At 46.6% G+C, this 27,027-nt stretch overlaps 2 protein-coding genes and 1 non-coding gene across 6 annotated transcripts; 1 reads left to right on the top strand and 2 right to left on the bottom strand.

The window, feature by feature from the left end:
* Window positions 1-285: 285 nt before the first annotated feature.
* NCAPD2 (non-SMC condensin I complex subunit D2) lies at window positions 286-26,755 on the bottom strand. Of its 4 annotated transcripts, none has more exons than XM_067302723.1 (31): window positions 26,670-26,755; window positions 25,719-25,794; window positions 25,514-25,572; window positions 24,879-25,060; window positions 24,279-24,418; window positions 23,765-23,892; window positions 23,557-23,680; window positions 23,328-23,475; window positions 22,544-22,741; window positions 21,848-21,982; window positions 21,271-21,355; window positions 20,451-20,625; window positions 20,069-20,190; window positions 18,861-19,070; window positions 16,967-17,141; window positions 15,122-15,206; window positions 14,827-14,960; window positions 13,362-13,494; window positions 11,718-11,802; window positions 11,458-11,619; window positions 10,993-11,210; window positions 8,402-8,513; window positions 7,966-8,089; window positions 7,624-7,779; window positions 7,226-7,403; window positions 6,481-6,575; window positions 3,556-3,636; window positions 1,308-1,494; window positions 979-1,105; window positions 692-856; window positions 286-414 (listed from the first exon to the last, which is right to left on the bottom strand). In XM_067302723.1, exons 3-31 carry the CDS (start codon window positions 25,521-25,523, stop codon window positions 332-334), a joined length of 3,957 nt encoding a protein of 1,318 aa, XP_067158824.1. In that variant the 5' UTR covers window positions 25,524-25,572; window positions 25,719-25,794; window positions 26,670-26,755; the 3' UTR covers window positions 286-331. The 4 variants fall into 4 exon arrangements, with proteins under 4 accessions (XP_067158824.1, XP_067158808.1, XP_067158816.1 ...); XM_067302707.1 differs by lacking the exon at window positions 26,670-26,755 and adding an exon at window positions 25,904-26,053; XM_067302715.1 differs by lacking the exons at window positions 21,848-21,982; window positions 26,670-26,755 and adding an exon at window positions 25,904-26,053.
* Window positions 25,135-25,453, bottom strand: LOC136991215 (small nucleolar RNA U85). Its single transcript, XR_010883259.1, has one exon. It is a non-coding gene; the product is annotated as a small nucleolar RNA U85 (small nucleolar RNA).
* Window positions 26,267-27,027, top strand: MRPL51 (mitochondrial ribosomal protein L51). Its single transcript, XM_013957993.2, has 3 exons — window positions 26,267-26,412; window positions 26,498-26,605; window positions 26,756-27,027. The coding sequence occupies exons 1-3, from the start codon at window positions 26,328-26,330 to the stop codon at window positions 26,950-26,952; spliced, it is 390 nt and encodes a 129-aa protein (XP_013813447.2). The 5' UTR covers window positions 26,267-26,327; the 3' UTR covers window positions 26,953-27,027.

Genomic DNA, 27,027 nt, shown 5'->3' with positions numbered 1-27,027 from the left:
TCAGTTTAGTTTGGCTGTTCTTAAAAAACAAACAAACAATCCCCCCCACCCCCAAACACCCCAACAACTTTCCCCTAAGGAAACTTTCATATCAGAGCAGTTTTCTTGCACCTGCAAAGCCTTTCCAGGGTAAAAAGCAGTGAAAGTGGCAGCCTCGTCAATTACTGCCTTTCTTTGTAAAGATATCAAAAGACAGCTTTGGAATACTTTTAGCCTGGTGTAAAACTTCCATTTTGTCCTAATTTAAAGTGCTGCAAGATTATAAGGCAGTTAAGAGAAGACTGCTGCATAAAAACAATTTTATTTTTAAAGACAGCGGCAGATGGTTCCCTCAGCGCACCCAGCGGGCTGAAGATCTGGTGATGGGAGTTGTTTTTGTGGGGGTTTCTTCCTCTGTTAATTCTGCTGAGAATTCTAAGAGGGTAAAACATGTGTCAATAACCAGCACTTGACTACCTTGAACAGAGGAGTCTACAGGAATCTACAGAGGCAGCCCAGGCAGTGATCTAAAGCCCTGCATGCCCTCTGCCCACTCCCACTGATCATCGGGGCATGGGAGAGCATGCAGGAAGCAACTGAGGATGTGCATGACACTGCAACTCTCAGCCCGTGGGAATCCTTGAGGAGCCAAGGCCAGTCTTCCTCTCCCTCTCCCCAATTTCACCTTTCAAGCACATGTACGATGCCTTACCATCCTCAGAACTGTTCTCCTCATCACTGGAGAAGGTGATAACAGGCTTTTTGGGTGAATGGCGCTTTTGGGTACGCTTATGGTTTCGGAGTGCCTGAGGCAGAGGTGTGACAAAAGGTTCATCTGCATTCCTGTTGGCTGTGCTCAGGGGCTGGCGGTGTGAGCCTGCAAAGAAAAAAAGGAAAGGTAGCAGCCATTCTGTCTGTAAGGGTGAGGAAAAGGCCCTAGCTGTCCCTACTGGACTGCAGGCTCAGGAGGAAGACTGCGGTCCCACAAAAGGAACATACCTTCCACTGGTCTCCGCTTGGCTGGCTCTGGCATTAGAGTTTCATTGCCTTCCTGGCATGTCTCTGCCAAATCCAGTCCTCGGCTATGGCAAGCTTGCAGCTTCTGCTCCAGCTCTTCAGCCAGAGCCTGATGGAGATGTAGCACAGTGGCAAAGAAAAAGGGGGTTGGGAGGAAAATATTACATCCATAGCACAGCCCCCAGAATTTCTGATACTTTGTTGGGGGCTAGAAGCAGCTATACTTAATATGGAAAATTGCAAGGCTTTCCAATCCATGTGTGTAAAAGCAATTGTGCAGTCCTGACTTGGACGCTTTCCCCTGTCCTTACCTTGGACTCAGTTTTGCTGACTGCTCTGCGGAATCGAAGTAGGACAGCTTGGAAACAACTGTAGACAGCTGGGTCTTGGAGCTTGTCTGCAAAGCAGTCAAAGTTGTCTTGCAGCTTGTGAAGGCCCCGTTCCGTGAGGGGAAGCAGAGTAAGGCAGTGAGACAGATCCCGATATTGACGCTCAGTTCTGGGAAAGACAGATTGCCTTGGATCATATGTGAAGGTACATAAGGATGAGCACATCATACTTAGAATAATAACTGACCTGTGACAAAGCAAGCTAAACCTTGTGTTCTGCAGGGGAAAAGCACCTGCAGGAAACACTTTAACCCCACAGGCTGCAGTTCTGAGTGCCATTCCATATCAACCACTTAACAAGGAACATTGTGTTCCATCAAATACAGTGATTTAGTTGTGCCTAGTTGTCTTTGTCAGACAAAAACGTTCACTACACTGTTCAAGAACACAGCCACTTGTTTAAAAAGTGTCAGACGTTATTGTTAGCTAGGAGGGTAAATACACTCAGCCAGGTGAGGGCTCTTCCTGAAGGGCCTTATTTCAACCAAAGAACAACAACAAACACAAAGCTGGCTGCCTATTTTTGCATGTTAGTCTCAGGTAGAAACTGTATTTCAAGTCCCCTCTCTCCTGGCCAGCAAGAGGCACAAAGTAGGCCATTTTCATTAAGACACAAAGTGAGAAATTAACGGAGTGCTCTATCAAAGTGAAGACTAGTTTCAGATTTCAGTGAAAGTTACTATTAAAAAAAAAAAAAAAATCTGAACCAACCCATTTAATATTGCTCACTGTGACAGAATGAGAAGAAGAAAACCTAGGCCAAAGCCCCTCTTAAGATGTACAAAGCAGAGGGCCAGAAGTCTGTCTCATATATACTATTTCAGAATGCACTGTCCAAAAGCAGATGGATGGAGAACAAAGCTGCAGCACCAAGGCCTTGCTTCCACACTTCACCTGAGTGATACTTGGCATATAGCTATGTCTGGAACTCCAGAAATGTCAAAGAGAGAAAGGTGGCTGCAAAATCTTTTTCTGTAAGCTCCTGTTGTAGCCTGGAATAAGAGTCCTGCTCCAGCATTACCTGTGTGCATTAAACTGATGATCTTTGTGGTACAGAACTATTAGGACACTTTAGCAGAGACTAGGCATGGCTTACACTTAGATGGTTCTTTACAAATGTAGTCTGAAGATCTCAGTAGTGTTCCCGGGAGGCAGTTTTGGAGAGAGGTGCCACTCTCCATTCCAGTCAGGAAACAAAATCCAAATATTACATTTCTGGGGAATATGCAACTCCCTGAGGCAACCGAGCAGGTCACATGCCCAGCTACTATGTACAAATGGCCAAGATAAGCAGACACAGCTTAAACCTCAAGGGCAACATCACAACAATAGAGAAGGAAAACCACAGAGTGCACCAAAAACAGTAGAAAGTAAAATGAAGATAGTGAAAATACATGACAGAGAGGCAGATAAACTTCTATTATCTTCCTTCTAAAAAAAGTGTATTTCTGCATCAGTGAAGTTAATTTCCCCCTGCTCTCTCAGCTGTAACAACAATAAAAACGCAGGAAGCAAAATGATGTCCCAGAGCCAGGAATGGGTCCTGTACGGTATGCCCCACAATGAGCGCCATGAGCAAGGCAAGCACATCTTGCAGATAGAGCAAAAGTGTAAGTGTCTTATTGCACAAGCACTCAAATAAGGAAATGGAGTCCCAAGTAGGGAGTTACAACTGAGCAGCCCATGCACACAGAACAGGGACTGGTCTCTTAACTAGGTGGTTGAGATCACCTCATACAGGACTTCTGGGGTCGCTGTTGGGGAAACCCCAATTCCTCAGCTGAACACATTCATTTCTTAGCTAAGATGCAAGGCAATGGCCTGTGGAAAGGACCAAAGCACTGGAGTCAATTTATCTCCTTGCATAGCTGTAATGCAGCTCTAAATTGTAAGAAAAGCTTTTGCCTAAGAAAGGCGGGGAGAGAGAGGGGCCAATCAGTGTAACACAAGCGGAAGCCGTAACAAGTTATACATAATTATTCAGGCATTTTTAGGAGGAAGATGAGGAAAAAAAAAAAAAGGACCTAATCCAAAAATATCTCAACATTTGTCACCCTACCACATGGGAAATATGATGGGAGTCTGTTCATCACCACTGTGTAGGTTTATTCTAACAATTCTTGAGAAACAGACTGACTTATCTGTCAAAAAAATTAGGATCAAAACCCACCTGGCAGTCCGGAATCGCTGACAAAGTTTCTCCACCAAGCTCTCTGTCTGCTTGTCTTTTGTGATATATGAGAATAAATGTCTGCAAAGAAAAAAAAATGGCAAAGTTGAGAGCCCGGAGAGGAAACCCCATTTCTGCTTATACCATGGGATGTTTGCAGCTATCCTAACCCAGTGATCAGGTGGGTGGTCCTCCAAATATGAGGTATACAGAGAGCTCTGCATGCCTCAGACTTAGTTCAGGAGAAGCTATAAGCATACATATATTTCAAATAGTAATCACAGTCCCTGCTGGGGGATGGCCACTATGGCATATCATATAATTAAACGGCATATTTGCTTAAGAGCACCAGCAGCACCTACCTAGAAAAGTAACTAAAAGATCCAGCTAAAGCAAAGTACCCTGCAGGTGGAGAGAAGTACCAATGTCTGCATGGGGTGCGAGGCAGGAGGGACAGAGAAGGCTGCAGTGTCTACTTCTCATCAGTTCCTTCCAGTTTTTAGGAGCATGCAACATCTCCAGACAATCTCCTCGCCTCACAGCTGTGCTGACAGACTAGTATGCCAGAGAAGCAGACCATGCAGTATTTTTTTTTTTTTTATTTTATTATTGTGCTGGGGGTGCGTTGCTGTAATTTGGATCAATGCAACGATGAATTGTTTATTTTACACTAAAGTGGAAACAAAGTCTAACAGAACATAAATGCTAACCAGATTCCAGATTTTTCTCAGCTTCTTGAGGGGAAAAATATATGGACTTCAACACAGTTAAGTTTTTCTGTATTTTGCATATCATCCTCGTAAAAATCATTGGATAACTCCTCTGTATTAAAGAGGCACCCGGCCTCCCCTTTTTCTTGTACCAACATTTCTGTTAGCTTAAGCTCAGCCAAAGTGCTGTTGCCCTTGATATAACTGCTTTAAGTACATCCTCACTTGGTCTTTGTTTGTTACATTTACAACCACCACACGAAGCTTCTTTACTTTTCTCTTTTAAGATACAGAATGGAGACCCTATCCTCAAAAGCCCTCCTCTGCATTTGCTCCAGCTTCAATTCATCTTTCTTGAACCTAAGTGGCCAGAACTGTGACAGAGCTCCAGACAAGGTCTCACCAGTACTACCAATGCTTTCCTATACATAAACTTGAAGTACATCGTTGACCGTTAAAAAAAAAAAAGAAAAAAAAAGTGGAATGCATCTCTCTAACTTCTTAGCTGTAGCTTTATAGCAGGGGTTGAACAGTAATTTCTAAATACTCATCCTTATACTTTTTCTGCTAGTTTTCATCTCAGTTTATTACTGTAACCCTCACATTCTCCACAAGTTAGTCCTTCCCTTTAACAATGATGCTCCCCAGCTTTTTGTCCATCAGCAGTTTTCACTACCCCTCTCCTTTTTATGCCTCCTTATTCTCCAGTCTGATAAGTATCCCTGGAGTATAAGCCACTGCTTCCTCCCTAGCCTGTGCTTTTGTCCACCACAGTTTACAAGTTAAACCCTATCCTTTCCATGCTACAAGCATTTCATATCATGCTATATGGGAAAATAGTTCAGTTTCAACTATTATTCCCTTCTTTCCTGTCTAAAGCATATGACATGGTGTGCTAACAGATGATCAGGTCTACCACATTTCTCTTCTGTAAAATTAATTAGCTTCAGACTAATTTGATACCTGCCTTCTTTAAGTCAATATTGCTTTTTCTCTTATTCTCTTCTGCCATGTACCTCCAGTTCTCTCCCTGTATGTTGCTGGAGGTCAGTTAAGCCAATCTATAGCTGCCTTAACCACACTGACCCCTCCTTCAATGTAACGTAACACTTATTCTCTGTGGTGATGTCTGTGGTAACACCTCCAGTTTGAGATTATTAAAACCATACAGCTGTATGTCCTCATTCTTTTCATTTATGTCTTCTTCAAAATGTTTGACTGTGAAGATTTGCTTCCACTTCAGACACTAACTTCCCCTTACACACGTACTGTCAGTAGCCATATGTTGCTTTCCTCGCTATTTCACATTATGCTCCTTACTGAAGGCTGAAGCAAAACATTTGTATACTGTTGGAGCCATAAATTATTTTCAGTCTCACTTTCACCCTCACTAATAGACCTTCTGTGTGCCTTGCAATTTCTGCCTTTCCAAAACTCCATCTCTCTTCCTAAATGCACTGGAGTCTCATCAACAGAGGGACTCCAGCAGAAAATCCCTGGAGGTTTTACTGTACTCTGCAGCAACACAAATGCTTGTGTTTTGTCCAGCACTCCCCTCTGCAATCCACAGGGATTCAGGCAACTCAGGAAAAAAAACCTATGTGGCTAAGAATCAGAAATGAGTGGAAAATGTCTGTAATTCACCCACTGAAGAGATTCTGTATAAGCCAGGTTAAGTCTTATGAAGAAAAATCATTGAGACCTCAATAAGCACTCTGTACTGCCTATACGCAACAGATGCCCTCAGACTGAGATATTGTAATAGGTATCCACACTATAGAGTAAAGCTTCTTAAAAAAAACAAAAAACAAATCTATTATCTCAACTACAGCTTTTTAAATATTGCTACAAAAATTCAGTAGGTCATCAAAATGACAAAGAGGGCAGAGGTCTTTAAAGACTGTTGTGTTCTCCTAATGTTGCATATCTATGTTCCACACATTAAAACCAACAGGCTTTTCCTTTTCTAGAGGGAAAATCTTTTTGAAAGAGTTGACAGAAACTCTCTTTGTGGAGTCTCTCCTCACCCCCAACTATGTGACTTTAGAAATGATCCCCCTTGACATGACTCCCATTTTAGGTGCAGACTGTGAAAAAGATCAAGGAGAACAATTGAAAAGCATTTTGTATATGTCACTGCAGTTTCTGTTCCCGTGATCTGGCATCCCCTTTGCATAAACAGAGTCCTAGACAAAACAGGTTTCACCTAAAATACCTCATAATAGTGCGGAAGGATTCTTCATCCACACCGCAGTCAGGATCTGAGAGACGACTGATGATGTCCGGAAGCAGGTTATAGATGGCATTACCCTGTGCGGGACACAAGGTTCTATATGAGATACAGAATTATGAAGGATGGCTCGAGCCAAGCCAGAGAAGCTGCCCACCTAAAATTCCTTCTTCCCACCCCAAAGCTTCTGACTCAAATCATCAGCTTCTCAAAACCAGCTATACACAGCCAGCCAAACCTATCTGAGGCTAGGTGAAGCTAAGTGGTAACATTTGCTACTCTTCTTGCCTGCTTGAACTGTGACTGCCTCAGATTTAGGTTTCTTATGTCACACAGCCAAGAGCAACTTTGAAAGTTCTTAGAGACGATACATTACCTGAGCCCTTAAGTTGGGGAACGCAGCTGTAAGGCCTAAAGGTAAAGTGCAGAAAACTGTTCCAGAGCTTGTACTAGATGCACACACACAAAAGCAAAGGGATGAAGTGCAGATTTGGAGCCTGCCTTCTGATGTGAATGGATGAAGTCACTTTCAGCAACATCAGGGTTAAAACAAAACTGTTTTTGCAAGATTCCCTTTATTTGCCCCTATTTAGGCAATATAGAGGAGGGACAGACAGCTGCTCCAGCCACTGACACACCTTCCCCAGCACTTCTAACTCTTGTCTCACCAACCAGCCTCCATCAGTCCCTCTCTGCTCTTGTGCACTGAGGTCCCCAAATGTCCACTTGCCTTGTTGGAGAGTTCACTGAAAAAGTTCTGAGCCAGTCCCACGATTGCCTCCTCTGGGTCCATCAGAAGAGCTGCCATTTCACTCACTTGTCCTTTCACCTTTACCATGTCTTTGAGGATGAGGTGAGTCATCACCAGTCCAGCTGTCTGCCTCACATTTTGGCAGGGGTCCCGCAACCTGACAGAAATATATAGTTACCACAGTCAGCAACTGAGCGTCTCTAAACTACTGATACCCCACAATGGCCTGCTCCACAGCCCAGGTCCATTGTGTCCCTGCACTGACAACTTCAAATTTGGACTTCTGGATCACCCTGACCTTCCAGAGGCCCAGTGTCACCCATCCACAGAGCTCCCATCACCCCACCCGCTGCTCCCAGCAATGAGCACAGCATTACCTGGCATAGAGATGCGGTGTCCAAGGCTCTACCAGATTGGGGAAGCGGATGGCCAGATCTCCTGCTGCAACCATGAGGTTGGATCTCACGCCAGGCAGAGTGGACTTCTCCATCATGGTGAACAGCAAGCGCAAGTGGGAGTCACAGAACTCAGAGCTGATGGGACAGGGTGGAGAAAAGAAGAAAAAGACACAAAAATCCTCTCTCAGAAGCTGTAGTGAAACAAAAGCTAAGAGTGCTCTTTTGTGTTTAGTCTCTCCACAGCAAAGGAGTTGCAACATTTGCTTGTGCTCTAGTTACCAGGAAGAGCTGGAAGAGAATACTGTTATGGCTGGACATTACCTGATCATGCAGACTTTGCCGAGAGTTAGGGCTGCAGCAGCTGAGAGTGCTGGATCACTGTAAAGCCCAGGGTTGTTGCAGATCTTGAGCACCAGTGGAACAAAGGCAGAGAACAGGTGTTTGCCTAGACAGTGAGGAGAAAGAGAACAGATATCTGAGCATGGTTCAGACATCCCTTTTTAAAGAATGATTACTTTGCCTGTCCCAGAACTCCTGGGGACTACACAAACTGGATAACTCACTTTTGTCATTGAAAAATCACCTCCAGAGGCAGAACAATGAAACAGACAGCCTACACCAAAGTTGACACTAAAGAAAAACTACAGTTCCCTTCTGAAGGAAACTCTCTTCCTTATTCTGGACCTGTTACCCACCATATCTGCTCTTTCACATATGGCAGGCAGAGGCAGTGTTCTTTGGTGGCAGACACACTTACCATCTAGAAGCTCGGTCTCACAAATACTGCGGATGAGCTCAGCCTCGGTGTCATCAGCTGAGGCTCCCACGAGGCCCAGTTCCTCCTCCATAGTGGTCTCGTTTCCTGTACTCTGTGCAGAAAGGAAGACTGTGAAGGAGGAGTTGCCTGTCTTTTTTTTAAAACAAAAAAAAAAAAAAAAAAAACCCAGCATACTCTTCTCTCAAGAGGGAGGTGCATGTGTATTACCAGTAGCATGACTAGAGTTTGGAAAAAGAGGCTGATAGAGAGTCTTAAAACCCACTTTTTCCTGAGATTTGAATGAAACTATGACAGGAGATCCAGGATTTGCCAGTCCATGTGCCACAGGACACAAATGGAAAAAGAAAAAAAGACGGGGGGGGGGGGGGGGAGAAAAAGAGACGGGGGGGGGGAAGAAAAAGAGACGGGGGGGGGAAGAAAAAGAGACGGGGGGGGGGAAGAAAAAGAGACGGGGGGGGGAAGAAAAAGAGACGGGGGGGGGAAGAAAAAGAGACGGGGGGGGGAAGAAAAAGAGACGGGGGGGGGAAGAAAAAGAGACGGGGGGGGGAAGAAAAAGAGACGGGGGGGGAAGAAAAAGAGACGGGGGGGGAAGAAAAAGAGACGGGGGGGGAAGAAAAAGAGACGGGGGGGGAAGAAAAAGAGACGGGGGGGGAAGAAAAAGAGACGGGGGGGGAAGAAAAAGAGACGGGGGGGGAAGAAAAAGAGACGGGGGGGGAAGAAAAAGACGGGGGGGGAAGAAAAAGAGACGGGGGGGGAAGAAAAAGAGACGGGGGGGGAAGAAAAAGAGACGGGGGGGGAAGAAAAAGAGACGGGGGGGGAAGAAAAAGAGACGGGGGGGGAAGAAAAAGAGACGGGGGGGGAAGAAAAAGAGACGGGGGGGAAGAAAAAGAGACGGGGGGGGAAGAAAAAGAGACGGGGGGGGAAGAAAAAGAGACGGGGGGGGAAGAAAAAGAGACGGGGGGGGGAAGAAAAAGAGACGGGGGGGGAAGAAAAAGAGACGGGGGGGGAAGAAAAAGAGACGGGGGGGGAAGAAAAAGAGACGGGGGGGAAGAAAAAGAGACGGGGGGGGAAGAAAAAGAGACGGGGGGGGAAGAAAAAGAGACGGGGGGGGAAGAAAAAGAGACGGGGGGGGAAGAAAAAGAGACGGGGGGGGAAGAAAAAGAGACGGGGGGGGAAGAAAAAGAGACGGGGGGGGAAGAAAAAGAGACGGGGGGGAAGAAAAAGAGACGGGGGGGGAAGAAAAAGAGACGGGGGGGGAAGAAAAAGAGACGGGGGGAAGAAAAAGAGACGGGGGGGGAAGAAAAAGAGACGGGGGGGGAAGAAAAAGAGACGGGGGGGAAGAAAAAGAGACGGGGGGGAAGAAAAAGAGACGGGGGGGGAAGAAAAAGAGACGGGGGGGGAAGAAAAAGAGACGGGGGGGGAAGAAAAAGAGACGGGGGGGGAAGAAAAAGAGACGGGGGGGGAAGAAAAAGAGACGGGGGGGGAAGAAAAAGAGACGGGGGGGGAAGAAAAAGAGACGGGGGGGGAAGAAAAAGACAGGGGGGAGGGGGGGGAGAGGGGGGGAGGGGGGGCGAGAAAAAAAGAAAGGTCTAAGCTATTGAAGCTACTAAACTGAGACAGAATCAGACACCTCTACCACCAGGGCCAGAGGCCAGAGTCCAACACAACTCATGGGACTTGCAAATCCAAGAAGCAAGAAGATCAAAGCAGCCTTTGAACTGCCGATTTTGTGAGCAAGAATATGGAAAACCTTGTAGCAAGGGAAAAAAAAAAAACACAACACAAGGGAAGAAAAGAGACAAGGTCTTTGCATAAAGGACCAAATTTGCATCCAGCTGCTGCTTCTGGAAAAATCTCATAGTAACCTCCTCCTGTGAGAGAAATGGTAGTGACCGATAAGCAGGATGAATGAGGAAATAAAGCATAGTGTCTCTGGACACAGCAGTGTAGGCATCTGACAAAGACTGGATACCTAGGGATACAAGATATATTCCTCCTCTCTATTTTGTTACCCAAGAAATCAGCCTCAATGCACTCTGGAAACCATTCTGAGGCAGACTTAACCAAACAATCAGAGTTTTTCTATTATACAGATCCCATTAAAAAGGCTGCTGTTAAATACTTCCATCATTATGTCTGAGAGAGGTTAGGACCCTCAAGCCCTACAGATCAAGGTTCCAGAAGCCCTTTTGCACAACTCAGGGCACAAACAGATGTTCTTCATTGCTAGCAGCTATTACAAGAGATTGCAATGGTAAGAAAGGAGGTGGTGGGGAGAAAGAACATAATTACTGGGAACAGGAAGATAAACATGGCCAGGACATGACCTTTCATTCCCAGCCCTCTTCTTGTTCAAAGCTCAAAGGCAGCCGGAGAGTTTTAATGAACAGGGTCAGTCAAAAAGATCTCAGCTCTCCCTGTCAATCCTGACCTACCAGTGTTCAGCTCTATACCCAAAGCATCCATTACCCAAGATCTCACACATCCTCAGGACTGTGTTCCCCAGAAGTTTGCTGGGGAGTTGCTGGGACCTGAAAAGAACTGCCCGTAGGAAAAAGCTCAATTCTCACCTGGGGTCTCTGTTTCTTTGTGCTGCCTTCAGAATGCTGCTTGGCCTTCTGCTCCTCTCTGAGCATGCGACGTCTACGTAGCTCTGTGCTCACAGACTCTTCCAAATACACTACCTGCTGTAGTGCCACCTGCCCCACAAGGGACACCAGGTGCATCAGCAGGAAGGTAGGGAGACTGCTAGCACCATCAGAGACTCTGCTGGGAGAAGCCCCTGGCTCTGTCAGAGAAAAATTACTACAGTTCAGTGTTGATCTGGATTCCCCCCCCATCAGTTACCACCAAATCTCACTAGTCTTACATCCCATCCCCATGCTCCACAGACCCCTTTCACTGCATTCTCATCCTCCCACACCAACAGCTTCACGAGCCCCTCAACTCTGCTCCCTCCTGCCATTATTCCAGGCCACCTGACCACAGAACAAGAAACTATGGGTGCAGACTTCCTACAGCAGCTTTTTCCTCACCTGCTTTCTGCCCATCGGCCTCCTGCAGCTTCTCCAGAGCTTGCTGACTGCATGCCTGCAGGATATGAGCACAAATCTCCTCTGCCGCTTCTGCTAGCTGGTAGATAAGTGTTACTGCTACCTCCATGAAAGGGACCCAGTCACCACTTGGCTGGGCAAAGCCTGATGAGGGGAAGAGGGAGCCATGTATCACACATACCAGCAACACCACAGCCTGTCTCACAACCCCTCCTCCAACCCTACCACTGACTTGAGCTCACCTTTACTCACAGCCTCGCTCAGGCTGCCAAAGAGCATGTGTGTCTGTGGCAGCCGAAAAGGTGCATTTTTCTTTCCCAGTGCTGGCTGCAGAGAGAAGAGATGAGTTATCCTTGCCACACAACAGTCGCTGCCCCACCCCCATGCCTTCCCCAGCATTTAACCTTCCTACGTGCACACTGCTAACCAAAACCATGTTAGGCTCATGGGAGGGACATCCAGTACTGCGCAGCAACAAAATACACAGTAGGGACATTACTGTCACTTTTGAGGACATAGTGGCAGTATCAGGCAAATTTAAAGCTTGGCCAAAGGATGTTCCCAAGCCAACCTGAACAGTTTCACTACTTCCCCTTAAATCAAAATGATTCCTTTGGAATCATATGTTATTTTGTTCCCTCATTCTCCACAAGGAACGAGAAAAGAGGAAAACCTTTACAGCATCTTCAGAGTTATCCAATGTTTCCTGTAAATCAACAAGATGCCCTTGCCTGGGGTTACTCCAGAGCCACGAGGTTTTGTTTAAAATACCACCTCACATTTGGGCTGATACATATGCTCTGTACCACTTCCACTATATTTTAAGTTGTGAAAAAGAAAACCCGGAGAATTACTTAGCTGTGTGTGACAATGCCTGAGATATCCCAGCACATCTGTAGCTGCCTGATCAAGATATACTTGACTGAAATAAGCTACTGCTTGAGGAATTAACAGCTTTCAGAAGCTCAAGACAAAATTTCTCAATTCACTACAATCCTACCCTCCCTACTGAAGTTTTGGAAAGGTGTTGGGGGGGGGAAGCTGCCACAATCATTCAAGTGTCTATACTTCAGTTCCTCCTCACATAGTAACTTAACTGTAGAGTTGTGCAACAGTTTTGGAATAATGCTTCCTTCCTTTGACAGCAGGGATAAAAGATGTGAAGATGGTTGTAACGCAGTTTTTTAGCTCTTAGGAATGCTATGATATATGTTAATGCCTGAAGGTCCTACAGTAATGTCCCCAGTGGATGGGGCAAAAACAGAATAGCTGTTCTGTGTGAAGCAGGGCTGCTTTATGCTAGAGAACTCCTGAATCGACTGTCCCAAATGCTCAAGTCAAAAACAGGCAAAGAGGATTTTACAAGTGCACTATAAAAAAAAAAAAAAAAAAATCATAAATTGCTCCCCAAAGAAGTCATCTGACAGGCCACCAACTTAAAACAGACAGGTTTGAAAGCCTTTAATGTTTTATATTCAGCTGTACAGCTGGCAGCTCCCAAATATCAACTATTAGGGAGGGCAAAAGAATCACAACACCAGAAAACATCAGTAGGAAAAAGGGCTTCATGGTTGTGGAGAGACACACCAGTTTAGAACTGGAGGTCCAAGGAAGGGAATTGGAAGGAAAAGAGTGTTTTCTTGTGCACTGAACACTCTTCCGATTTGAATTCAGCCTGTTGGCTAATGCAAATATTTTTAGTACATGTTTTGTGATAAACTTTCCGGACAGTGCTGCTGAATGACTTCAGCCCACTTCATTTCAAAATTCTTGTTTTTTATGTTATGTTTATCATATCTCTCTCTTCTCAGTATAAACCAGTCTTCCTCTTTCTTCATTTCTGGATAGTGATTATTCTGACCTCAAGGACAGGCTAAGAGTCTTACCTTAGGGTTATTGGCAAGTTTGGAGATGGCATTGCACACTTCTTGAGCCAGACGATAGTCTTCACATACCTTCTCAGATAAACCTACTGTCACCAAGACATCCAGGTTGCTACCTATGATCTCTGGCTTCCCTCTGTGAAATGGAGGAGATGGGGGGTAGTATGCAAGTTGCTGCTGGAAGTTTACAGTAAGTATGTACAATCAAGAGATACTCTTTGTGCCTTGGGGAAGGCAGTAGTTTGAGTATGAGGAAAAAGAAAAAAAAATTCACCAAATGACTCGAAATATAGCTATAGCAAGCAACGTTCCACAGAAGCCAGTATAATCTGTATTCTGCTAAAAGAACAGGATCTCTGAAATGAGAAAAACTGGGCATGATGACTCTTTATACAGAAACAAGATTCTTGACTCCTCTTTCCTATCAGGAAGGAGCAAAACTTAAAAAGGTAGGGCAAAGAAAAATCTTGGAAAGTATAAAAGAGCCCAGCAGCTCAGGACTGGTGAAATCTAACACTTCATCCCCCACTGTGTGTGTATGGGAGGAGGGAAGGGGGAGAAAACAAATCCCCCCATATACTGTTAATTGAGTGAAGAGGGTAAGAACAGAATCTAATCCATTTAAACAGAGAATCTGAAAAATCCATAACAGACATCTATAGGACAAAAGCAAAATCACTCCACTTAGCAGATTCATGAAGAGGGCAATACTGTTTTCGCCCCCCTCCCCACAAGTACTTAACATAGGAACTCATGTGATACCCCTAAAATCTACAGTTTTGTTTAAATCCCATGATTTCAGGGAAGCAAATTAATTTTGAGATTACATCTACAATTCTGCTGGAAGTACCTGGGATGGGACAGTAGAAATACCTTGAAAGGAATATCTAATACTCAAGTTATGGAGCTGGCTGTGACATCTGGAAATGGCTCCCCCTCTAGGGTCAAGATCATCATTATGCAGGCCTATTTTTGACTGATGAAGGACTGGAGCAGGAAGAGCAAGAAGGAGCTAGCAGGTAAGCTACATGCTCAAGGGCTACTGGGCTAGGAAACTGAGAAAATGAAAGCCTCACAGTGCAATTACACTCTTTTTGCCCATAGAAAGAAGGGGAAACAAATTCAATTCCCTCAGTGCCAAAGGCTCTAGACATTCCTTTTCAGCAGCTTCTCATTATTCTCATTATTCCAAACACAGATAAAGCTGCAGAACTGACACAGTAAACCCTGAGAAAGGATGGACATTTAGAGCACAAAGTAAGTAACATCATCGTACTTATTCAGACACCATGCTGGTGGGACCCACTGCACCAGTGTTAACTCCAGGTTTCATTATCCCATTATCTGATTACCGTTTTTGAGGTTGCAAAACCAAGGGTCGGCTGATGCAGTACCCATAGTTCTTTGACAAAAATCAAGTCCCTGTACCTCCTCCCACTCACAGGGTCACACTGGGCCCTGCACTCACCGTGCCATCATCCCCAGCAGCATCACAGCAGCACGTCGTTCCAGCAATGAGCACTGAGACTTTTCTGTGAACTGCTCCCAAAGCAGCTGGATCACAGCAGGTTTTATTTCATCTTTCTGCACAAACTCTGAGATCTGTGAAAGAAATGAAATAAAACAAGTAGGGAGAGGCAGAGGAGAATGAACTTCATAATCCAAACCAGTACAGACATTTAACTGCAATGAGTACCATTTTGAATATAACAGAGATCTAAGATCACAAATACAAACTAAACCCAGGTGAGGAAAGTACTCACTATTTCTTCTAAGCATTGTATTGTTCCTAGCGAGGCATCCACCATGATGAGAGAGAGAGACCGCACCAGGCTCTGGGCCCTTGCCCTTTGGGGGTGGGGAAGGAGGAAATAGGAGAGAAAAAGAGAGAGAGAGGAGAAATAAAGAGGGGGGGAGGGAGAAGAAAAAGCAAGTGTCATGATTACTTTCCTATTCAGAGAGCTGAGGACTTCTCTTTGACAATACAGCTGATTCTTGAGGATAAGAAAAATCACCCCCACAACGAATGGGAGTTCTCCAAGCCACCTAGGTCAAGTTCAAATGAGCGCAAATGGACTAAGAAGTCCACTGCCCTGTACACTGCCCCTGTGCTTGCTGCTCCTCCCCATGCTCCACACAAAGGCCCAACAGGAGGCACTCACCAGCCACTTCCAGTTTCCTCTCAACCACAAGTCAAAATACTCTTCCTTAGGGCATAAAGAAAGACTATCCAATTATGAATGAATAAGACCAGAGCTCAAATTGCAGGAGAACTGTCTCCAGTCAATATTATCAAGAGGAATCAAGAAGCAGAGGGTACTTCTTATGGCCCAGGTGATGTGTAAGGACATGGTGGAATGCATCTCACCAGGAATCACACTTATTTAAGTCAGTGAATGTGCATCCAACAGGATTTGCACATGGCAAATGCTGGAAAAAAAAAAAGAAAAAGCATGTCCCTGAGACACATATCCTCTCTAGCGTGGAAGAAACAAGCATGCAAATGGCACCCAGCTCCTACCCCCAAACCTAAAATAAGGATCAGCAACAAATAAAGAGCCCAATAACATCCTCTCATCCACCATACATAGAGATTTGTAACGAAAAGATCAAAATTGATCTGAATGAATTATGAATGGAAACATGTATGTGAAAGCACCCCCCCTTCCCCCCCCCGCAAAAAAAGCTCCTGTATAGAGTGAGGAAGAGTATATATTGAAAGCCAAGGACACGAATCACAGCAAGGAAACTGGTAAACATTAAGGAATGCGTTGTTTACATCAGAAGCAGAATGCCAGCACTCAGATAAAACCACAGCATGTAAGATTTGTCAGCAGCAAACCTGAGCTCTGGGAACAGAAGGATGACTAAGTTCACAGCACACTGTATACCATTCCTCTTCTGCTTATCCCAACAGGAAGAGAAACTATAGCCATAAGATATTTAGAATGAGAAAACAGGCAATGGGCAACAACCTTGCCCAAGGAGGGTGAGGTATGTAAGTTTCTGAGATAAGGGGTCACCCCACAACAACAGCTGACTGCCTGTGTTTAAAACACATATCCAAAAATCAGCTCATTGCTGCCAATCAAGAATCCAGCTGACATTACAAACATTCAGCAGCTCTTGTCCTCTGTCGCACACAGTGATCCTACCCAAATCATTTGGGCACACGCACCTTGGTGCTTGGTAGGGAGCTTTGTGTGAAAGCAAGGGCGAGTGAAATTTAAGAGAAAATTAAATGTGAGTGACTGAAATCAATTTCATTTAAAATAATCATCAGCTTCCCCTTCCATAAGGTCTCACATTGAGTTCTGCTGCATTAGTTTCTTACACATGAACCCTACAACAAAGCAAGAGCAGAAGCTCAGCAGTATGTTCCACAGGAACTTCAGGATACCCGGATGCATAAGAACATCTGAAAATGCACAAGTGTTGGTAACAGCTCCAAGAGAAAGCCTCTTTACTAGCTGATACAAATCACATGTTTTAGCTCAAAGCATAGCAACTTTGATTTTACTTCTTGTCCATATCCCATTCCCAAAAGCTCCCCAAAGGAAGAAACAAAAAACAAAATAAGAAAAAAATTTCTCATTAAGAGCCCATACCTCTCTGAATCCCCACTTGGGCTGAGATAGAGACGCCTGTAGGCATTCAGCACAGCCTCCTTAATACCAGGCTCTTTGGACCATACGAGGGGAAGCATCCTGCGGACTCCAAGCACTGCCTGGGGCACACTGAACTGTGAGACTGTCACAAAGAACTCAATGGCTTCCTGCACCACTGCAGAGGGAAGAAGAGTTACATTAATGCAGTTCCTTCCTTATCCTCATTAAAGATGCCACTAAAACAAATTCATAGGCATACTGCTCTCAAAGCTAGCCCTAAAAGCATCTAAGATCACTGTTAATGTCTGCAGAAAGCTCAAGTCAGAATTGGGGCACTAGTACAGAGATCTAGATGTCCTGGTGGAAACGGGCATTGACTAACAATGTTAGAGCTAGATGTAACACGATACATCTAGGAGAAGAGCACAGAGGCCACATTTGAGAAAGGATGAAATTTTATTCTGGGAAACAGCAGCTTCAGAAAAAAAGACCTCACGGTCACAGCAGATAAAAAGCAGCTGAATGTAAGTCCCAGTCCAATGCTGTGACAAGAAGAACTAAGCTGTCTAATGTATAAGTGAGTAAGAAATACTGCATTTGATTCCAGCTTGACTACTCCTGGAATATATTGTCCATAAGACAAGAACAAAAAACAAAACCAGAAATCCCCAGTAAGTGGGAGATGATTCACAAGAGAGTGACAGTAATGATTAGAGGGCTTATACAACAAACAGTTTATAGACCTCTAGTAAGCTTATACCAGTATGGGCAAGAGATCTGAATAAAAAGGCTGTATGCCTATGGGATATGTAAGTATTTGTATCTAGATAAACTGGTATGCTTTCCCTGCCCTCAATCAGGACAGAAGGAACACATTTTAATAAGAAAAATAAATTAAATTTTTAAATCTCTAATTAAAAAAGTTAAGTCTTTGAGCAACTTGCTGAGCACATCCATCCCTCAGCCTCCCACCCCACAGCAGCATACTATCTCCAGAGGGGAAAAGGCTGGCTAGCTGGGTTTAGCCCAAGTGACAGATTTTCGACATTATTACATGTGGTTTACTTGGTGCAGAGAGAATGGAAATTTTTGCTAAAATCTCTGGAAATCCAGACATCCAGCTTGCCTTCCCTACACTACAGGATAAGGCAATAGGGAAATGGAAGTTAGTAAAAATTGCCCAACCATAAAAACACCACCACCACCACCACCACCCAGGGGTTGAAGTAGCAGATGAGGGGCACCCTCCCAGCTTTGAACTTTAAATGATTTGTAAAGAGACTGAACCCAAGAGTTCATACTTGTGTCTGCTAACAGCCAACAGAGCCAACAACATCCAAACCTTGCTGGAGAAGCCAACATGCTTATTATGGATAACACATGAGTTCTTAATACAGGTGAAGTGATCACCAATGAAATCCCAGATGTGTCTGCATGAAGCTCTGGATAGCAGTAGGGTGCTGTAGTGCCCAGACCCATCCACACTTCAGAACTACCCGAGTGGCTGGTAAGCTGATGGGGTAGGGAAGATGGGAGAGGAGGGAGTTGTTACACACTTCCCCCCCCTTTCCTCCCCCCCCCCATGCTGATTCATGACAAGCACCAAACAAACCAACCAACCAACAAAACAAAAACCAACACTCCAAAACCCTGACCTAATTCAAGCACAGCACCAGTACAGCCCTCTCATGCCTCTGCAAGACACCCTTAAGATGGTGCTGCTGTTCCAATACCCTGTAAACTGACTGTGTCATCTGCTTAAAGGGATAGCATTCCCTCCAACTGCTTCTCCTTTCCCTGGAGCCCCATCACACCCACATCTCCTTGACAGACCAGGGGAGAGACCTGGAAACTCTAAACAGGGAAGAAAGGGCCTCATAGCCACTGCACACACCTGAGACAGAATTTTCATACATCATCTTGCTGACCAGACTCAGGGCTTCTGTGATTTTCACTGAGAAGTTGTAAGCATCTTGCAGATACTGCACCAACATCTCCTGTTTGACCAGATCTGTTTGAGGCTGTTCTTCTAGCGTAACATCTTTGGTCATAGGACTACTGCTGCCACCTGGGGTATCCTCAGTGTTCTCACCTGGGCATAAACCTGCACAGCAAGAACACTTGTACGTGAACAGGTTTGGGGGTATAAGAAAAACAGGCACAGTTCAAGGCATTTTAACTTTTCTCTGTCTACCCCACACTGTCATCTTTCAAGAGCCAGGAGACTCCCACTAAATGCAAACTCTGACATCAGACTTAGCTACAAAGACAGCATTTCAGCATACTGTATAGCAAGTCCCTGTACCACACTGTGATGCACTACAGAAACACAAACTAGGATAGGGTTGGAGAAAGGCATGATCCAAGATACCCAAACTCCATTAAAATGCTAAGGGGGTTAGTCTGAACTTGATGGCAGCCCCAAAGAGTGATAAGCACCTAAAAGGAAATCAGGGCAGAGTAGGGAGGAGAGGAAAACTACTTTTCTCTAGCAAAATTCATGCAAGTGTGAGGAGATGACAAAAGCTAAGATTAAATTATTCTGGCAACAGAATTTTGATAGCAACGAGCTCAAGGGGAGCAGCGAGGAATCCCTATCCTGAAACAAACACAGAAGATAAAGCACAAAGTTTTAAAAATATGTCCAGAAGCTTGAGCCCCAGAGAAGGAGAATGTTGCTTGAATCAGATACTTGTCAAGGCCACTAGGGGTAAGCACTATGTGCTACCACCTGTTCAGAAAGCAGAACTAAGGACAAATCCAGACAGGACAGAAAGGTGTGAGTGGATAACCCCAGCTTCACTCACCTCAGCAGATACTATGTGAGTTAAAGCATCAGAAATTTGCTTCTGGTAGGAACAGGGGACTGTTCCCACCAGAAATGAAATGGTGGGACTAAATGTGATCCATCCAAAAGGCCAGGTCACTATAAAAGCAAATGGTGCAGAGATGGTACAGCCCTGCAAGCTGTCAACCACATGCAGACTAAGCCCCAGGGGACAGAAGCTTACGACAGGGGATACAGCATTCTGGAGGTCTTTTGGTCTAGCTTTGGTGTCAGCTTGGACTTAGACAAGAGATGGACTGGTTTGAAGCAATTACCTGTGTAGAGTCTCTTCAGAACATCCAGAATTGTGGCCTCCTCGTTTCCCTCTTTGGGGCCACTGAAGGGCTCCAGCCCCTGGAAGTGACACAGAGCCTTCTGTGTAAGGTGAATCGCGCCCCTGGATAGTGACATTGCACAACAAAACATCAGCAACCAGGTAGGGGAGAACACAAGCGAAACCATCTGACTTCACCCTGGACACATGGGAAAGCAGCTCAGCACCTTGTCCTGAGCACCCATACATTATTCTGTAGGAAAAGACTGAGGTAACTTGAAATCTTTCCTTTAACCTGGAGCTCAAGCCTTTCATGAACAAAGAACGAGAGGCTGACATATCACTTTGGATAAACCCTTTCTCAAACTGCAGAGACTCCTTACTTGTAATTTAGTTTCCTCAGCAGCCCAGTAATTCGCTCTGATGTACTCTCTGCTGTTTCCTCAACTTCCAGTACCTCTTCTTCCTCTCCCTGCAGTGGTTGAAGGAGTTGCTGTGTGACGGCCCTAATCTCTGGCAGCATTGCTTCCCACTCTTCCTCTGGGGTGATTGTTGCAGCTATGAAGAAACAACGGAGGGAATGAGGAATACAGAGATTCAGATGACACCCTAAGGTGGGGAGAAACTCTTCTGGAACTTAGGAAGCCTACACTTTCTTTCCCCCAAATCCCATGTGCAGACACTATTCCCATCGCTGACCCCATCCATACTGGAGTAAGAACAGACAGGAACTCTTCACTATAGAAAAGAAAGCACCGAGGGGAAAAATGACAGGGAAGAGAGAACCATCATGTGCTATTTATTGCTTTGTAGGCAGCAGAAGGTCCAAAGCTATCAATGTTAAATTACTATTTGATCCAACTTTTGGCTCAAACAGTCCTTGAATGGCTGACTACAGAAACCTGGGAGGATGTTCACAGATATTGTCAGTTCTCACTCTGAAAATAGGATACTTGGCCAAATGGACTGTTGATCTAGGTATGGCCATTCTTATGTTCCTTTTATTACCCCAGCACATGAAAAACCGTTTTGAGTTCACTCCCAGTGATCAGGCCTCACTGTCTCACATGAGTAAGGCGTGAGGCAAAAGCCACCACAGTCCGAGAGCAAATGCAAGACACTGGAGAATAAGCCCAGAGGGATTCCTGCTGGCCAGAGCACAAGGTACACCCTGGGAAGGGGAAACCAGAAGAAGGGAAATACCAGCTGTGGCTCTGTGCTGGTTCCTCATTTCTTGCAGCTTCTGCACCTCTTTCTTGAGTGGTTCAACCAAGTCAGCACAGCTTAACTGAAGATATCAGGAACAAAAGAAGAAATATGTTACTTTATCCTTCATTTTCTGAAGCTGAAATAGCAGACTCCAGCCATCATCCCAGAATGGGAACTGCTGTAAATTGCCAATCTGAGGTTCAGGAGCTCAGGAGAAGGTTGAGTTATTCACAAAGAGCTGTAGGTCTGTACTGCATTTCTTAACACCTAATCCTGATCCTATGGAGAGAAATCCCACAGTCGATTCACATCAAATTGATGCAAGTTTTTCACAATAAAGATGACATCCCTCTTGGCCTTCAGCATACCTATCAATTACACCAAATGATGGAAGAGCCAGGGAATGTAATACCTGAACCTGGGAAAACCAGAAGGCTCCCACCTGGAAAGTCAAAGGCTATGCTGGCCTTCTTGGAAGGCACAGAAAGCCTGCTGCTTCTGCTCTAGCACACTGCAGATATTCAGCCTGCAAACATACATCTAGCATATCCAGCACATTTGTAAGAATTACCTTACAGGAGAACGGATTATTGGACAAAAACGCAGCCAACAGCTGGATGGCATTTTTAACAACCACCACAGATTTGTCTTTGAGACGCCCAACAGCCAGAGATACCACGGACTGGAATCGAGTCAAAGGCAGGGCCTAGTGCACAATGAGAACATAGACAAAGGTAACCAGAAGGCCTAGAGATGCACGGAAAGTTATTTTACTGCAGATGTATTAAATGCACATGCTGCTCTACTTTGCCTTATGTACTGAAAGGCATAGATCACAGAATCACAGAGAAGTCCAGGTTTGAAGGGACCTTTGAAGATCTTCTGGTCCAACCTTTGTTGAAAGCAAGGCCTTAGATTAGGTTATCCAGGGTCCTGTCAAGCCAAGTCTTACATATTTCTAGCAAGGGAGATGGTTTCCCTTAGCAACATCCAGAAAGAGCACGTGCACCGTGATCTTCCTTCTATTCTCTCCAGGTAATAAAAAGCAGCATGCACTTTCTGTTCCCCTGTTCCCTCACCCCTAGGATCTTTGGGCTCTTCGGAGAAAAGGAAAGGTGGACACCATACAGAATGCACACAGGGACAATACCTTTATTGGTTAAACTTCAGTCTCCGCAAATAAAGGAGAAGGTAACAGAGATTTCCTTAGAAAGCAGAAAAGCGAAGTGATAACTGAGACAACACCATCTCCCCAGCATGGACTTACCTTGCATTGAACAATTCGAGTAAAAAGCTGCAGTACACGACTGCGCACAAATCCACTGATGTCACAGATGTGGGCCTGCAGTATATCCAGGAACTGATCCCGAGTACCACGGGCAGCTTCCTCTAGCTTGTCACCATTCAGCACCTTCAGCAGCGCTTCTGCCACAGCTGCCAGAATGGCATTTCGCATCAGGTAATTCTGCAAAAAGAGGAGTTGTTGAACCAGGAACAGAAAAAAAGACATGAGTTGGTATGCCAAGGGGAAGGATGGCCCAGAGCTTGGGCCTTTCAAGTCCCAGGTTCCAGCCCTAAGTTAAATAATTGCTCCATCACAGACTTTGTATTAATCTTGGGCAAACATGGCTGTGCCTACAAGGTAGAGGGAGAGAGATATTCCGCCCTGCTATCCACCTAGGTCCTCAGACGCCAAGGACTGATACGAGAGACACTTATAGCTTTTAAGGATAGTTTAATACAAGTAACACAATCACAACCATCAAACTCATTCAGTATTGAAGAACAAGAGACAACAACTGGGATCTCAGACCAGGAAGCAGCATCCAGTTTTATCTAGTGTATGGCAATGATAGCCAGACAGTTGATGTCATGGTTTCTGTTTTCTTTTTATCTTTTAGATAAGGGGAGAACCTATCCCAAAGGGCTGGTTTTGGTTTCTTCAACTCTGTGATAGAAGTTCTGTTTTCAGACAGAAAAACTAGATAGCACAACTTCAACCATTCAACTTCTCTGGACAGGTAAAACATAGTTCCCCTTCCCAAACGTACCTCCCCATCCAAGTGACGCAGCAGAACACTCATGTTGGACAGCACCACAGCTGGAATTTGTTCAGCCAGTTCAGTTATAAAGACAGCATAACCCTTGATTCCAGCAGCATCACGGGCCAGATCTTGTGGACATTTCTGTCCAATTTCCCTGTATAGAAAGATGGAGCAAGGAAAAGGGTGCCCCAAGTTGCTGGGGATAGAAGTACAAGCCTTAGGGTAATTTTCTCACCTCAGCAGTTCGCCCACCATGCTTTTCAGACCATACTCTGTAGCCCAGAGGCTCACAGCCTGAGCAAACACTGGGGCTACATGTTCAAAGTGCTGCAGCATCTGTGTGATCTTCAGAGTGGCACCTTTCGCATATGAGGAGGATGAAAGAGGTCAGAGAAAACAACTGGGAATTGCTTCAGGAAGAAAGTGGAAAAGCAGGAACTCACTGAACATGTGATCATAGTGAACCAAAGCCGCAGCAAGCAGATGTGTCACTGCCTCCCGTGTAGCTCGATGCTTCTGGAGACCAATACTTGGATTCTCCAGGATACGGTAGCAGCTTCCAGTCATTAAGCTAAAACCACAGTAGAGAGAGAATGAACCTCCTCACCAACACACCAATGCCATTCTAGCGAATCGCACTAGCTAAAAGTTTCTCTCAAACCAGAGGTATTCTTCAGCATCCCTGAGAAACTGAACAAACATACATCTTAATTTTAGGGACCTAAATGAGGAAGGGAAGTGGTTCTTGCTTTTGCAAGAAAGGCAGAACAGCAAAAGCACACCTTGCTTTTGCCCCGAGACTGTTTCCTCAATCTCCCAGAGATCTGCAGCTGACAGAGAGCTGTAACACTAGCTCACTGGCAGCTTTAACAATTAACCCCTTTCCCCACAAACCCACTATCACCCAACCCACCCTTACACCCACTTCATCCCGTCACTTCCCAGCACTCCCCTTACCTGACAAATTCTTCTTCCACCACCAAACCACTCCAAAGTCGACGGAGATCCAGCTGCAGCAGCTGTGTGAGCAGCCGTATGAGTGGCTCCCTCTCCTCTTCCCAGGAGAATCCAGAGACCTTAGTATGGTTCTTCTTGTTCTAGAAAGGGAATTATGAGGTACTTGCATCAATACTTTGACAACAGGAAAAACACCATGACCATTCTGCTTCCCTTAAGCATGAAGCTGACTGTCAAACTCTATAGCACTGAGAGGTGTACAGAGAGATGTATAAGAAGCCTATAGGCTCATGTCAAATGAAAGTCACCGTCATCTTTGACCACAGAATGGAGCCCTTGAGAAAATACTGACACATCAAGGGCCAGTCAGCCAGCCACTGAAGAGCAAATAGAGAGGTCTGGGCATTTGAGTCCCTGTCGATGTTTAAAAACATGTTGTCCCTTTGGCTGTTTTCCACAAACACAAGTATTCCACATTATGCGCCACCCTTGCCAGTATCTTGCTTAAGTAATCCCCGCTATGATATCAGACAGATACTGCAGAGTTCAGCAAGCTTACATCCACTTCCATCTTGTTTTCTCCTCAGTCCCCTCACCTACCTTTCCACTAGGATCCAGCTCCACCAAACCACTCTTGCAAGTTTCCATTTCAAAGGCCTCCACCAGGCCAGTCAGCAAATAGCAGTTCATCTTGAGAACATTGAGGTGAGCAGTGCGGTCTGCATGGCTCAGGCCAGAATCACCCAAGATGGCAGGAAGGTCGTTGGAATGACAAGACACCACTTGAGAGAGGTAGAAAAATCATGAGCACACCTGGCCAGGTTCCTCAGCCACCCCCCTGTCTGAGACTTAGAGCAGTTATCAGATTACCAAAGACCTGTGCTCACATCTCACCAGCTGTAACACGGACTGCACCCTGCAACCCAAACCACGGAGACGCTTGCCTGTCCTATTCCCACAGCCCCCAGTCAACTCAGAAGCACTCGCTCAGAGCTGACACATCCTAATGATGCATCATCCAAGGATATAGGGAAGGGGATTTGCTGTCGGCCTGCCCTTACAGCGAACACGCACAGCTCTGCGTTGTCCACCAAGATTACAGGCCCATATGCTGGAATGGGCTGAGGGTGCAACCCAACTGATGAGTCACATTAGCCTTTATATCATCATTGAGCTGCAGAAGGAGAGTAACTTCTCCATTACCCCTGCTTCAGCCCCAAACGACAGGTACCCACCTTGCATCATCAGTTCCAGAGCATCCTCCTTGACAGCGGCACCCACAGCTCTGAAGTGGCTGCACGGCAAACACAGCGCATAAAGGTGCCGGGCCAACATCGCCAGGGAGAGGCGTGACCGCCGGGGCGCACCAGCCTCTCTCCCCCACCCCCATCCCTCCGCGCGGGCCGGGCCCCGGCAGCGCGCCCGCCGCCCCGTACTCACTGGAGCAGGCTGTAGAGGGAGTCGAAGTGCTGCAGCACGGCCAGCGCGCCCCGCGCCCGGAAGGCGGCCCGGAAGGCTGCGGGGAGACATGGGGGGGACTCACGGTCACTGCCGCGAGCCGGCGGCCGGGCCGGGCCGGACCCAGCCGCGGCGTTGGGGGGAGGGAGAGGGGATTTCGCCTTTACCTGCGAGCGGGGCTGCCAGCTCCGGGGCGGGCAGCACCTCCTGCACGGCGTAGCGCCCGGGCCCGCCGCCCCGCAGCAGGTCGCCGGGGGCCAGCGGCAGGTGAAACTCCCATGGCGGAGACGACATGGCGAACCTCAACAGCCACCGCCTCCCACGCCCGGGCACTCAAAACAGCGCGCGCGAGCAGTGCTCGCCCCGCCCCTTGCCTCGCCCTATCAGCGCCCGGCAGCCTCGTCGCCCGCCAACGTCTTGCCCAATCGCCGGCTCCCTTTCCCCCCCACCTCCATCGCGCGACGTCATTCCCCCCCCCGCCTGCCGTTTCCCGACCGCCACTGCAACCGGAGGGGGCGGGGCGGAGCCGAGCCGAGGGCACACCCCCCAGGGCGGCGGTGGGGAGCGGAGCCCGCCCGCGGAGGCACCGCGATGGCGGCGCTGGTGCAGGCGGCGGGACGGGCCCTGCTGGGCCGCGCCGCGCTGCTGCCGCGGGCCGCGCGGAGCATTAGCTGCGGTGAGGGGGCGCGCTCAGGGGCGGCCTGGTTGGGGGTCCGGCCCCCACGCTCCCCAGTGACTGTCCCTTTCCTCTCCCCCGGCAGGGGCGGCCCGGGTTCCCCACGTGAAGGAGCCGCCGCAGCCCAAGCAGGTGGATCGCTGGACAGAGAAGCGAGCCTTGTTCGGGGTTTACGACAACGTGGGGATCCTGGGTAAGGCCCCCCCGTCCCCCCCACCGCGGCCTCCGGGTGAGGAGGGGAGGGAAGCCAGACCCACCTGAAAGCCACAGACTCCTCTGGGGAAGGCGGTTGGGGTCAGCTGTCTCTTCCAGGGCCTCTCATTCTCTTCTCTGTCCTCCTCAGGTGACTTCAAGGCCCACCCTAAGGACCTCATCGTGGGGCCCAAGTGGCTGCGGGGCTGGCGGGGGAATGAGCTGCAGCGGTGCATTCGCAAAAAGCAGGTGGTGGGAGATCGGATGTTTGTGGATGACTACCACAAACTCAACAAGAGGATCCGGTACTTGTACAGGCGCTTCAATCGCACGGGGAAGCACCGCTAGGAGCAGCTGTGGGTTCGGCACATGGAGTGTGATTTTGTGGTGTCGCACTTGGAATAAAGTCAACTTACAGATGTC

This window comes from Apteryx mantelli, chromosome 1, assembly GCF_036417845.1.
Source record: "Apteryx mantelli isolate bAptMan1 chromosome 1, bAptMan1.hap1, whole genome shotgun sequence".
In the NCBI taxonomy this organism is placed as follows: domain Eukaryota; kingdom Metazoa; phylum Chordata; class Aves; order Apterygiformes; family Apterygidae; genus Apteryx; species Apteryx mantelli.
Note: the sequence above shows the minus strand (reverse complement) of the source record. Positions and strands in the feature narration are given on the sequence as shown.